General features: G+C 43.3%; 1 protein-coding gene across 1 annotated transcript in view; it reads left to right on the top strand.

The window, feature by feature from the left end:
- CNTNAP2 (contactin associated protein 2) overlaps positions 1-11,324 on the top strand; it is a 1,109,924-nt gene extending 1,098,600 nt beyond the window's left edge. Inside the window, exons 23-24 of the mRNA XM_060781556.2 lie at positions 503-571; positions 8,681-11,324. Of these exons, the coding sequence (XP_060637539.2) occupies positions 503-571; positions 8,681-8,880 (269 nt within the window). The 3' untranslated portion in view covers positions 8,881-11,324. The remainder of the gene's footprint in view (positions 1-502; positions 572-8,680) is intronic.
- Positions 11,325-14,946: the final 3,622 nt, after the last annotated feature.

The following is a 14,946-nucleotide window of genomic DNA, read 5'->3' as shown; positions in this document are numbered from 1 at the left end:
TTATCAGGGCATCCGATTTTTAAGATTATTAAGATCGTCTGGAGAGGCCCTGCTCTCGGTCCCACCGGTCTCGCAAGCGTGTCTGGTGGGGACGAGGGACAGGGCCTTCTCGGTGGTGGCCCCTCGACTCTGGAACTCTCTCCCACTGGAGATCAGAACCGCCCCTTCTATCCTGACATTTAGGAAACAGGTGAAGACTTGGTTATGGAGACAGGCATTCGACGAGTGAGCCAACACCCTGAGATATGGATGGAGGATGATGAGCAACGATTTTAGTGTGGCGACTGACCATTATAGTTATTGATTGTAATTGCTGTTTTAATGTTTTACTGTAATATGTATTATGATGTTTTATTGATTGTATGTGATATTATGGTTGGAAACCAGTCTGAGTCCCTCAAGAGAGGTGAAAAGGTCGGTATACAAAACTTTTAATTAAATAATAAATAAATAAATTTAAGAGAATTCTAATTAGAGTCATGTGCTTTTCTTTGTACAACAGGTTCGGATCTCCCTTACAATGGTCAAGTGATAGGAGGTGGTGTCAACAGGAATTCAGCAATTATTGGAGGTAAGAAATGTTCATGTGTTATTTATTTATTTATTTATTTATGTATACCACTACTCCCAATTTGGCTCGGAGCGGTTTACAGAAGCAGATTAAAACAATACAATTAGCTTTTAAAATAACAATAACAAACAATAGGCAGCGAGAACAGTCCAAAGCTTTCCGGAAAAGAAGTTTTACAGGCTTTCCGAAAAGTAAGTAGGTCTCGGATGGTTCGAATTCTAAGGCTTGATGTAGATTTGTCTAATAAGAAAACAGTGTGTTCTGTTACCTGTTTTTTTAATGCAAACCCTTTTTTCTTAATGTTCAGATTTTTTTTAAAAAAAGTGTGATCCCTATACATCCAATAATTTCTTCTTTATATTCAGATATCATTTAAAAAAATCAAAAAATCTCCCTCTTCATAGAATCATAGAATCAAAGAGTTGGAAGAGACCTCATGGGCCATCCAGTCCAACCCCCTGCCAAGAAGCAGGAATATTGCATTCAAATCACCCCTGACAGATGGCCACCCAGCCTCTGCTTAAAAGCTTCCAAAGAAGGAGCCTCCACCACACTCCGGGGCAGAGAGTTCCACTGCTGAACGGCTCTCACAGTCAGGAAGTTCTTCCTAATGTTCAGATGGAATCTCCTCTCTTGTAGTTTGAAGCTATTGTTCCGCGTCCTCGTCTCCAGGGAAGCAGAAAACAAGCTTGCTCCCTCCTCCCTGTGGCTTCCTCTCACATATTTATACATGGCTATCATATCTCCTCTCAGCCTTCTCTTTTTCAGGCTAAACATGCCCAGTTCCCTAAGCCGCTCCTCATAGGGCTTGTTCTCCAGACCCTTGATCATTTTAGTCGCCCTCCTCTGGACACATTCCAGCTTGTCAATATCTCTCTTCAATTGTGGTGCCCAGAATTGGACACAATATTCCAGATGTGGTCTAACCAAAGCAGAATAGAGGGGTAGCATTACTTCCTTAGATCTAGACACTATGCTCCTATTGATGCAGGCCAAAATCCCATTGGCTTTTTTTGCCGCCACATCACATTGTTGGCTCATGTTTAACTTGTTGTCCACGAGGACTCCAAGATCTTTTTCACACGTACTGCTCTCGAGCCAGGCGTCACCCATTCTGTATCTTTGCATTTCATTTTTTCTGCCAAAGTGGAGTATCTTGCATTTGTCACTGTTGAACTTCATTTTGTTAGTTTTGGCCCATCTCTCTAATCTGTCAAGATCGTTTTGAATTCTGCTCCTGTCCTCTGGACTATTGGCTATCCCTCCCAATTTGGTGTCGTCTGCAAACTTGATGATCATGCCTTCTAGCCCTTCATCTAAGTCATTAATAAAGATGTTGAACAGGACCGGGCCCAGGACGGAACCCTGCGGCACTCCACTTGTCACTTCTTTCCAAGATGAAGAGGAAGCATTAGTGAGCACTCTCTGTGTTCGTCCACTTAACCAATTACAGATCCACCTCACCGTAGTTTTGCCTAGCCCACATTGGACTAGTTTCCTTGCCAGAAGGTCATGGGGGACCTTGTCAAAGGCCTTACTGAAATCCAGGTACGCTACATCCACGGCGTTCCCCGCATCTACCCAGCTTGTAACTCTATCGAAGAAAGAGATCAGATTAGTCTGGCATGACTCGTTTTTGATAAATCCATGTTGACTATTAGCGATGACTGCATTTGTTTCTAAGTGTTTGCAGACCGCTTCCTTAACAATCTTTTCCAAAATCTTGCCCGGTATCAACGTGAGGCTGACCGGACGGTAGTTGTTTGAGTCATCCTTTTTTCCCTTCTTGAAGATTGGGACCACATTGGCCCTCCTCCAATCTGCTGGAACTTCTCCCGTTCTCCAAGAACTCTCAAAGATGGTTGCCAATGGTTCCGAAATGACTTCCGCTAGTTCCTTCAATACTCTGGGGTGTAGTTGATCTGGCCCTGTGGACTTGAACTCATTAAGAGCGGCCAGGTATTCCTGGACGACTTCTTTCCCAATTTGGGGTTGGATGTCCTCCAATCCCTCATCCACTCCATCTTGCTGAGGTTGAAGACTCTCTTTTTGTGAGAAGACCGAGGCAAAGAAGGCATTAAGTAGTTCTGCCTTTTCCCTACCCCCTGTCAGCATTGCCCCATCTTCTCCGCGAAGAGGTCCTATCGCCTCCTTGTTTTTCCTTTTTCTACTGACATAAGAATAGAAGCCCTTTTTATTGTTTTTAATGTCCCTGGCAAGCCTGAGCTCATTTTGTGCTTTAGCCTTGCGGACCTTTTCCCTACAGGTGTTGGCTATTTGTTTGAATTCTTCTTTCGTGATTTCTCCCTTTTTCCACTTCTTGTGCATGTCTCTTTTGTGTCTTAGCACAGTTAGAAGTTCTTTGGACATCCATTCTGGCTTCTTTGCACTTGTCCTATTTTTTCTCTTTGTTGGCACGGTTTGCAATTGCGTCTTGAGTATTTCACTCTTGAGAAATTCCCATCCATCCGTAACTCCCTTGTCTTTTAGTATCTGTGTCCACGGAATGCTGCTCAGCGTTTCCTTCATTTTTTGGAAATCAGCTCTCCTAAAGTCCAAAATGCGGGTTTGACTTGTCTTAGTTTCGGCCTTCCTTTGTACCTCAAATTGCAGGAGCACATGGTCACTTGCCCCTAAGGATCCTACCACTTCGACCGCATCGATCAGGTCCTCCGCATTTGTTAGGATGAGATCAAGAGTAGCCAATCCCCTTGTTGCCTCTTCTACCTTCTGGACCATGAAATTGTCTGCAAGGCAAGCGAGGAATTTGTTGGACCTTGTACTCTTGGCCGAGTTTGTTTTCCAGCAAATATCGGGATAGTTGAAATCGCCCATGACTACTACATCTCTTTTCTGTGCCTGTTTGGTCAACTGTTGGCAGAAGACTTCATCAAGTTCTTCCTCCTGGCTTGGGGGTCTGTAGTAGACGCCTACAACGACATCTTTTTGAGTCCCAGTTCCCTTGATTCTTATCCAGATGATTTCAAGCTGGTTTCCCAGATTGCTGTCTTGAATTTCTTCTGCAGCATAAGAGTTTTTGACATATAAGGCTACTCCGCCTCCTCTCCCCTTTGTTCGGTTTCTGTGAAAGAGGTTATACCCCTCGATATCTACATTCCAGCGATAGGAGTCATCCCACCAGGTTTCAGTGATCCCTATGATGTCATATTTGTGGTGTTGTGCTAAAAGTTGGAGTTCATCTTGTTTATTTCCCATGCTTTGTGCATTAGTGTAAAGACATGTGAGCCCCTGGGATCTTCCCTTGAGCTGTTTAGTTGGGATTATTGTGCTTTTGGTACTTGGTCCTTGTTGTGTTTGTGCAGCCCTCCGTTTAGCCTTCTGGCGATTCCCAGACATTATGGGTAAAGTAGTGTTCGCAAGGCTGTTGTCCCCCTCCCCCGGTGGACCTAGTTTAAAGTGCGTCTAATGAGGTTTGCGAGTCTGTGAGCAAAAAGGTGTTTTCCTACTTGTGTGAGATGCACCCCATCCCTTGCCAGTAGGCCATCCTCCTGGAAAAGCAGGCCATGGTCGAGGAAGCCAAAGCGTTCCTCCTGACACCATTTTCTAAGCCAGTCATTGACCTGTACTATTTTTCTGGCTCTTGTGGGTCCATGTCTTACAACAGGGAGGAGGGATGAAAAGACCACCTGTACATTACATTCTTTTAGCTTTGCTCCTAGAGCTCGAAAATCATTTGTGATCTTTTGAAACGTATGCCTTGCAGTATCATTGGTTCCTACATGAATCAACATGAGGGGAGGACGGTGATAGGGCTTGAGGAGCCTGGTGAGCCTCTGAGTGATATGGTGTATTTTTGCCCCCGGTAGGCAGCATATTTCTCGAGCCATCCCATCCGGTCTGGAAATGACAGCTTCCGTTCCTCTAAGGAGGGAGTCGCCTACTACCAAGACCTGTTTACTTTCAGGAATGACAGGGCCCCTTTTGTGCAATGTAGTGTGTTGGTCTCCAGAAACGTGATCCTGTTGGTGTGAATTGTGTAGGTGAAAAGTGTTGTCCTCCTCCTCGACATCCCCGGTGCATTCGTCAAGGACAATCCATTGAGATTCGTCCAAGAGCCTATGGTTCTCCTGTATGTGTTCCTGTTGCTCCTGGTCTATGGTTGGGGATGGTACACCTGCAGGATTGTGCAAGTGTGAATGTTGTGAAGTGTTGTCCCAGTCAGGGCTATCACCCGCACACTGATCAAGGATGAGCCACTGATCAGTATCTAAGCCATTCTTGTCTTCCCCAATATGTTGTGTTTCTTGATCAGGTGGTAGTTGTGTGAGAATTTGGAATCTATTGTGTAACTGCAGCTGAGCGGAAGTATTCTGAGGAGGCTTCCGGGTCCTATGTGTCCTTCTAAGGGTGACATTTCTCCAAGCCTGAGGGTTGTCCACATCTGAGGTGTTGTTCTGTTGAGCCTCCCCGTAATGTTGGTGTGATATGGGCCGCGTGTCTAGGCCAGTGTGGTGTGTGGTGTCTAAGAACAGCTCAAGTTCCTGAATGTCCTTAAGGGTGTTAATACGGTCCTCGAGTTGTCGTATCCTGTGTTCCATGCGAGTGATCTGTGTACACTTGGGGCAGATGTAATTGAGTAATTGTAGTGTGAAAAAGCTGAACATGCCACAGCTTGTGCATGAGACGGGAAGTTTTCATGTTTGTTCCATCTGGAGGTTGCTAATGACCTCCTCTTGGTGTGTGTTTGATGTTGTCTGTATGCAGGGGTGAAAGTATAGGTTACTGAGTGTACAAGTTCGCGCACGCCGTGAGGCTCGCGCGACACTGGTTTATCTTCCCACCCTTTCCTCATCCTTCATGGTTAGTGGGGCAAGGCCAAAGGGTGCACGGGATAGTCTGAGCCAAAGGTTGAGTATGTCCACCCACACCCTGGCCTCCACCCTCATAAAGCCCGTCTCTAGTCGTAGGGTAGCATTAGAAACGCATTTAGGTACCTGCAAGGCCGATCTCAGAAACTTTGACTGAACCAGCTCTAATGGGGCAAAACTGAGGAAGGAGCCCAGCTGAGCCCCATACAAGAGTTGGGCTAATGACTTAGCTTCAAACAGCTTGAGCGCTGCCGGTGTGAAGTGGCCCCCTCTTGTCTTAAGATATTTAAGAATGGCAATTGAGCTCTCCTGCGCGGTGTTGGATATTTGATCCCCATGAGCTCTCCTGCTACCATTAGATTGGAAAACTACACCCAGATATTTGAAGGATGTAACTTGTTCAATTTTATGACCATCTATGCTCCAAGAGTAAGTCCTGGGCCTAGACCAGTGTTTCTCACCCTGGGGGTCGGGACCCCTGAGGGGGTCGCGAAGGGGTGTCAGAGGGGTCGCCAAAGATCATCAGGAAACACAGTATTTTCTGATGGTCATGGGGATTCCATATAGGAAGTTTGAGCCAATTTTATCGTTGCTGGAGTTCAGAATGTTCTTTGATTGTAATGAACTATAAATCCCAGCAACTACAACTCCCAAAAATCAAAGTCTATTTTCCCCAGGTTCCACCAGTGTTCATTTGCACATATTGAGTATTTGTGCCAAGTTTGGTCCAGATCCACCATTGTGTGAGTCCACAGTGCTTTCTGGATACAGGTGAACTACAACTCCCAAACTCAAGGTCAATACCCACCAAACCCTTCCAGTGTTTTCCGTTGGTCATGGGAGTTCTGTGTGGCAAATTAGGTTTAAATCCATCGCTGGTGGAGTTCAGAATGCTCTTTGATTATAGGTGAACTATCCATCCCAGCAAATACAACTCCCAAATTACAAAATCAACCCCCCCCCCCAACCCCACTAGCATTTACATGTAGGTGCATTGGGTATTTGTGCCCAGTTTTTCCCAGTGAATGAAAATACATCTTGCATATCTGATAGGCCTGGGTAACAACGCAAACATTTGTTTCTAAAATCGATTTGTAATTGGGGTTTTTTTTTTGTTTTGATATTTAAAATAATTACAAAATTTTCCAAAAAAAAAGTTCGGTATTTACAAAATTTCGTAAATATTTACAAAACATTTTGTAAAGATGGCGCCCTTTTTTTTTCAATATTTTTTAAATATATTTTAAATTTAATTATTAATTTAGTAGAATAGGGAGGAGAAATTAAAATTATTATTAAGGAGGAAAGGCAGGCACTCACTCTGGCGGGCCCTCTCGCTCGCCGCTCGCTCGCCCCTCTCGCTCGCCGCTCGCTCGCCCCTCTCCCTTCCAAGGAAAAGTAAAAGCTCGCCCTCTCAGCAAGCATCGGCAGGCGGCCATCTTACGTATTTCCGAAATGGACGGAAATACAAAATTTTTTGGCGCCTGCCGTTTTGATATTTAAAAACACTTCCAGGTTAAAAAAAAAGTTTTGTAATCGTTTTGTAATTCAAAAATTAACGAATTTTTTAACGAATTACGAATTAACGAAACGAATTGCCCAGCCCTAATATCTGATATTTAAATTATGATTTATAACAGTAGTAAAATGGCTGTTATGAAGTAGCAACAAAAACAATATTATGGTTGGGGGGTCACCACAACATGAGGGACTGTATTCAGGGGTCACAGCATTAGGAAGGTGGAGAACCACTGGCCTAGACCATTCCAGTAATTTATCGTAGATTTTTGTTATATTCTTTGTGCCGTCGCGCCTGGGGGCTATTATTCTCAATAAAGGAGGGATGGACGTGGCATCTTTCCTCCAGGGGATTGCTTCTTGCCCTCCTATAGGAAACTGGAACTTTCAAGAACCCAAAATGCTGCAAATAACTCAAAATAAGTTTTATTTATCACAAAGTCATTTCGTTAAAGCAGTGAGCTGGAAAACTTCAGAGGGGTGAAGGAAAATATACGTTACAGTCTTAATTAGTCCTGGGTCCAAGGGGTTTGAAGCTGAGAAGCCTCACCAAGTTTCCTCTTTCCTCAATGGCTGTGAATGCCAGAGCAAATCACAACCCTAGTTCAGATGGCCTATGTTTTGAAGACTCAGGATCTTCCTTTGGTGCCAAAAGAACCGGTTTGAAGGCGCTTGGGTCTCCTCAGTGTTGTCCAGGATGATCTGGACATAAAGCATGAGTCCCAAGGGTAAAAAACCTCAGAGTTGATGCTAAGAGCCGCCGCAAACTAGGCTCCTGCGGGAGCAAACCTTGCCAGCACGTCCCTGACGTCATGAGGCTGTGCAGAATTGCAGAATTGGCAGAATTCAACTGAGAGAGTATGCTAGCAATGCTGCCCTAGCAAAGGAAAAACCACTCTGGCACGGAGAAAGAGGCTGAGAAAGGGGCGGGGCGAGAGGCGGAGTCTCATGACGTCAGGGACGTGCTGGCAAGGTTTGCTCCCGCAGGAGCCTAGTTTGCGACGGGTCTAAGAAGTAACTTAAATCAGGGTCTTTTAGAGTCAAGTCTCTTACTCACGTCCATATGGTAGGAACTCTGATGGCAGAATGAGAAAGAAAAGGAAGCTCTCCCCTCCTGCAGGAAGGGGTGGAGCCAAACTACTGATTGACAGCTATAAGTAACCAATCCATACAACTATACATAAGCAGAATTCAACTGAGAGAGTATGCTAGCAATGCTGCCCTAGCAAAGGAAAAACCACTCTGGCATGGAGAAAGAGGCTGAGAAAGGAGCGGGGCGAGAGGCGGAGTCTCATGACGTCAGGGACGTGCTGGCAAGGTTTGCTCCCGCAGGAGCCTAGTTTGTGACGGGTCTAAGAGGTAACTTAAATCAGGGTCTTTTAGAGTCAAGTCTCTTACTGACGTCCATATGGTAGGAACTCTGATGGCAGAATGAGAAAGAAAAGGAAGCTCTCCCCTCCTGCAGGAAGGGGTGGAGCCAAACAGTACTGATTGACAGCTATAAGTAACCAATCCATACAACTATACATAAGCAGGGTAAAAGGGGCAGGATTAAGCATGATACAACAGTTTAAACCTTGCAACTAACGGTTTTACACATAGGTGGCGCCACTTGCGCCGTCACATTCTTTTTTTCTGTTTTCAAAATTTTATCCCAAAACTCTTCTTTATTATGAAAACTTAATTTCTTATCCTGGTTGTAATGTTCTTTAATTTGTTTATTTAAAAATCTATCTCTTTTTTTTGCTCCACTCTCTTCCAGGAGTGATTGCTGTTGTGATCTTCACCATCCTCTGCACTTTGGTTTTCCTCATTCGTTACATGTTCCGCCACAAGGGAACCTACCATACCAATGAAGCCAAAGGAGCAGATTCTGCTGAAAGTGCTGATGCGGCCATCATGAACAATGACCCTAATTTTACAGAAACCATCGATGAAAGCAAAAAAGAGTGGCTTATCTAAAATGGGGTGGGCTAAGCTAGTTTGGAAGTCGAGGTGGGGTGGGACTGGGAAGACTTTTTTTCAGCAAGAAGAAGAGAGCTCTCTTATGGACTTTTGAGCACATCTAGTTTTAAAACTAGGAGATCAGCACAACTTGGAGGAGCAAATGAGAAACAGTGAGACTGGAAACATAAGAGCATTTCAGAAAAGTACTTTTTAATATTGGTTTATGGTGAATTGCCCTATCTTGTAGCCATCGAAATCAAGAGCTTATTTTAAGAGGTTCGACATTGATTCGCACTTTTCAATATTCACTTGTCTTCTTTGTCTGTGGCTGGAGATGTTTCAAGATACCTGCTATAAAAGGGGCTAATTTTCTATATATTTTTAGAAGCCTCTTAAAATGTAAATATGTCTCCCCCCAAGAACCGCAGATCAGTCTCTAAAGCCCGGGACCATTCTTCTCTAGCTTTCTTACATAGGTCACTTCATAGAAAGGAAGCAGTAACAACTGGATTGTGCTTCCTTAATGTGTCACGAATCGCCATCTTAATGCATGGTTTAAAGGGTTCAAATTTATGCTTAACTGTTTGCAAAACAGACTTCAAATGGCATAATGGTTATTCGGTCATCCCAGTAAATTGTGCCAACAGTCATTCTGTGAGGGAGGCCCTCTGATGTCTCGTTTTAGTGGTGTGAGTTTAGCTGCATTATGACCGAATCATCTCTGGTTTTGGAGGCAACCTGGGAAGAACCTAATATCAGCTTCACTCCACTTCGCCAAAGGTTTGAGGCTGACATTGTAAGGTGTGCGATTTGGGATTTTCCAGCGCCACTGAATCATGAAGGAAAGAACCAAGATGCCAAAATGGCCACACCATTAAAATATTGGGAAAGCCCTAACAATCAATTCTCTTCCAAGTACAGTTCCCAGGAATCCATAGCTGTTACTTAGCTTACATCTGATGTAACATAGATCTGTCCTAGAGAACAAAAAACCTGGATTGTAGGAGAGAAAAACAACATTCATCTGTTTTCAAAAACTAATCAACCTGTGCCAGCATTTTGAAATGTGTATCAGATGTGGGCACAAGATAATGATTGTGTATAATATATACGTATAAATAATGTAAAAAAAAATCTTATAATTTCTGTCATTGTCAGAGATAGGTATATTAAAACATAAGAAGCCTTATCTCTTTTCTTGCGCCAATCAGATCATTTCATGTAGCTCTGTTACTACTCCGCTGATCATATCATGGTACGCAGTTCTACGTGTGACATATTGGCATATGCTGTATGTATGTAGACATATAATAGGGAATTAGAACCAGATTTTACAAAACCTGTTTGCTTCTGTTTCTTATATATAGGCTGCTGCAGAAATATTATTACAGTTTTTAGCAAACATATTTGATCCAGGAGATTTCGTGTAATACATGGCATATACGATAACATTTTTTTTCCTTTTAATATCGCGCTGAAATCTTTCTGTGAAGCCATTTCCTTTTAAGTTGAAAGGCAGAAACAAAAGAATTGGATAATTTTATGTGTAAAGGAAGCTGCAGAACTCTATAGTTCGTTAATGCCCATTTTTATCATGATCTCTGCCCTGTTGAAGCAATTGGAGGGCAGGTAAGGCAATAACAAGTCACGTTAAGTTAATTTATATTTGCATATCACTAAATTGGAGAGATCTGGGACCAATTCACACATCTTGCATTTATCTATGTCCTTGTTTGTGTGAAAGGGCTGTCTTGGATCATATATGTCTTGAACTTTCTTACAATGTGAATGCAGTTCCAGTCAGTGGAGTTCTGCTCATCGAAGTATAACAGGAGTCATTGGTCTGCACTGCAAATCTGAAACTGTTTCAAACTGGGCGAAGCACCAGAATTTTTCCAAAGAATCCTGCAAAATTGTTCTGTGAGTGTGAATACTTAGTTGTCCGTTCCTCATCCTTCCACTCGGTTGAAGCTTTTTGTGTTACGTCACCAAGTTCTGTAGCAGTTAAACATACACGAATCTGGTTAAAATGTAAATTGTGTAAAAGACACAAATCCCTTAACATCTTTTTGCTCCATCTTAGGAAGAGGCCCTCCCTTGCAGTATAGACAACATCACATACAGTGATGGTCTTTGATGGCCCTTTTTTCTTTTTAATATTTCCCATTGCTGATTAAAATGAGTCTCTACTAACAAAGCCTTATGGAAAGTTGTACAGTGCAACTTGATGATAATATATCAGTCTTATGGTCTTTTGCTTATCGTGTTTTACAAGTTGAATTACTTCTTGTGAAAAGATTTTATGCCCATGATGGCTGTGGATCCATGTAACCCATCTGCTCACAATTTTGGTATGCACAGCTTTGAAATGTTTCTGTTATCAATTACATTTCAGAAAGGTTGACTGGGAATCCAAAATAACTATGGTTCGATGTACTAAAGACTACTATTCTCTCTTAGCAGCGTCCTCCCTTTTTTTCTGGAATGTGTTGTTTGTGGTTCGTTTAAAATCTTTGCAAACTGGAGAAAGAAATGGGGCTTCATTTCAGTGGTGTCCCAAGCATAAGGAATTAGGTGAAGTCCACCCCACTGAAGCTGCATGCAATAACATCCTGCAGAAACTTACTGGCAGCACATGGGATGCAGACCCAAAATTAGTAATCATAATAACACACACAGATAGATATCTACATAAAAACTCCAACCATCACCCAAGTCAAAAAAGAAGCACCATTAAAGCCTTGGCAGACCGTGCAAAAAGAATCTGCGAACCCCACCTCCTCCAAGATGAACTGAACCACCTCAACTAGGCTCTACAGGCCAATGGATACTCCACCTCAGACATCAGAAGAGCTGCAAGACGAGAGTAAAGACGAAGATCCACCCAGAGGAAAAGTGTTCTTGCCATACATCAAGGGACCCACTGACCGCATAGGGAAGCTGATGAGGAAACACAACATACAAACAATCTACAAACCCACCAAGAAAATCCAACAAATGTTACGTTCAGCAAAGGACAAGAGGGATCCTCTCGCCTCTGCAGGAGTCTACCGTATACCATGCAGCTGTGGACAAGTCTACATAGGGACCACCAAACGCAGCAATGCCCAAACACGAATCCAGGAACATGAAAGGCACTGCAGACTACTTCAACCAGAGAAGTCAGCCATAGCAGAGCACCTGACGAACCAGCCTGGACACAGCATATTATTTGAGAACACAGAAATGCTGGACCACACCAACAACCACCATGTCAGACTACACAGAGAAGCCATTGAAATCCACAAGCATGTGGACAATTTCAACAGAAAGGAAGAGACCATGAAAATGAACAAAATCTGGCTACCAGTATTAAAAAAACTCTAAAATTACAACAGCAAAACAGCAGAGAGGAAACAACCAGGCACATCTTAACACCTCTCAACAAAAGATTTTCCCAGGCTCAGCCAGGCCTTCAAATGCTAATGAAGGTGGTCAGTTGAAACATTCACACCTAGCTCCAGCAGAGAAGAGCTCTTTGCCCCACCCCAGCCATTCCACAGATATATAAACCCATTGTCCAAATTCCAACAGACCTCACTACCTCTGAGGATGCTTCCCATATATGCAGGCGAAACGTCAGGAGAAATGCCTCTAGAACATGGCCCTATAGCCCGAAAAAAACCACAAGAACCTAGTGATTCCAGCCATGAAAGCCTTCGACAATAAATCATAATAATATTTATTTATTTGATCAGTCATATGACCATTTCAAAATAGAACACGAGTAAAAAAACAAGGCAAAAAGGTGAGGACAGCAGCGGACCTTCTATTTATAGTCAGAATCTTATTTTCCTGGTTCTTCTTTCAGGAAATCTGCTCTTTTCTTAATAGCTTTCAGAATAAAAAGGCTTACTCTGATTATGCTGGATCTTTCCTGCCCTTGCAAGAGGGATGTCAGAATATCATTTCTGTTGGGGGACCTGCAGTTGGATAATATTGGATGTAAATATCTGTCTCGCAGTTCAGTATATGCTGGACACTCAATTAAGAAATGTTCAATATCTTCCACTGTTTGTTCTCTCTCTCACTTCTTGGGATGTTGCAGTAGCACCCGGTTTGCATCATAATACCGAGTTGTTCAAACCTAGCCCTAGTATATATTCTTCTTAAGAGTAATGGAAGTGGAATAGTTAGGTAGTGCTCTAAATGAATATTCCTTTTATGGGAAGCTAAAAACCTTGTGGCTGAAGACCTACCTATGCTCTCTAGGTCCAGCTGTGCATAAACATCCCTAATGCGCCGCTGTATTCAGCATTTATAGACTTGTCTTCAGCGTTTGACACAATTTGTCGTAGCACACTATGGGAAAAGCTGGCTGCCACAAACATTGACAGAAGATTACTTACTTTAATCATGATGCTGTGCTCTGAGACCGTATTGAAAGTTAGACTTGGACCCAGTGGAGCCCTGAGCAATGAAATCCAGACATCAACTGGGGTGAGACAAGGGTGCATTTTAGCTCCTTTTCTCTTTACCTTCTATATAAATGACATCATAAATACATTATTGTGCTGTCGCACGCTGGGCCTGTGCATCAGACTGTAGACAGGACATAAATTCAGTGTGCCCAACGGGACGCCGGGGCTGCCTCAGATTAAAGGCCTTTGGATTTCCTTAAAACAGAGTCTTTAGATTGCTTAAAGGTTCAACAAAGTTCTTTATTAATGAAAACAAACAGGTATTTTAAAGCTTTCTTAACAGTCTATTGGCTCTCTCTCAATCTTGTCCACAGGGAGCAGGCACTATCTTCATAACTGTAACTAATGGGGAAATCCTTAACTACTAATCTGGGCAGTCTGTCTTTGCCTCTGATGGCGTGGAGCCCCTACACCCGGTACCAAATGCTTCTGGCTTCTGCAAGAGACCCTTACCAAGCAGAGCTTTGTAGACTTCCAGGGGGAAAGGAGTTCAGGTTTCAGTGATGGCTGACTGAAGTCCCTCAGCGAAGGAGCTGTAAGGCTGTATATCTTCCGGCCAAGCTGTGGGGCTGTATCTCCCCGGCCAAGCCATGGAAGACGAAGCTTTCTACAGGAGCTCTTGGTTTTATGTCCTGTATGAAAGGCTTCTCTGTGTTTACTGGCCCAAAAAGGCTCCTATTCCCTCCAAAAAACCCAAAAGAGGGCGGGACCAGGGAACCTAACTATAATTGACAGGTGGCTTGCCCTATGATTGCAGCCAAAAGAAGCCACCAATCTGCAGAGTCCCTGAAACTTAGGACTGCAACAACAATTCAATGCAAAGCAAACAAAATGGGAGCTTCTGGTACAGCTGTACCAGCACAATTATCCTCTGACAGTCTACATGGTCCTAAAGTTTTGTCCAGAACTATTAACATCCTGCTTTATGCTGATGACATGGTGATTATGGCAACATCTCCAGTGGGACTAAGAAGATACCTGGCAAAATTCAATTTGTACTGTGAGCGAAATTCACTCACTATGAACAAGGATAAATCCAAAATTATAGTTTTTGGAAAAAACAGGAAACGGTACACGTGGTCCCTGAAAGGCGTACATTCGGAACAAATTAATTGCTACAAATATCTAGGCATTATGTTCTCTTCATCGGGTGCCTGGGCTAACCACATTACTCATAGTATACAAAGAGCAACAAAAGCAGCAGGTTCCATTTATAAGCTGTACCATCATAGATACCCAGGCACAATCAGACCTGCCCTGGAAGTCTTTAAAACAAAAATAATGCCAGCACTTATATTTGGGGCTGAAATTTGGGGGCACATCAATTTGGCTAAGACCAAAGCCTTCCAAGTTAAGCAGCTTCGCACCTTCCTGGGCCTTTTACAGAACAACGCTGACGGCGGCAGTAAGGGATGAGCTAGGAATACTCCCAGTAAAAGCTCAAATCTTAATGAGACAGTTTAATTACTGGTCAAAAGTAAACTCTATGGATCCCAGTAGACTTCCTCACCTATGTCTAGAGGATCAAGTCCACCATGACCAGACGTCATCGTGGATGGCGGCTCTGAATAATGAGTTGGCTGGATTCGGTCTGCCTTTGCAATTTCTGGGTGTTTTGGGT

The sequence above is a fragment of the Anolis sagrei genome, chromosome 6 (assembly GCF_037176765.1).
Source record: "Anolis sagrei isolate rAnoSag1 chromosome 6, rAnoSag1.mat, whole genome shotgun sequence".
NCBI lineage: Eukaryota > Metazoa > Chordata > Lepidosauria > Squamata > Dactyloidae > Anolis > Anolis sagrei.
The sequence above is the reverse complement of the archived record's forward strand: the minus strand, read 5'-3'. Positions and strand labels throughout refer to the sequence as shown.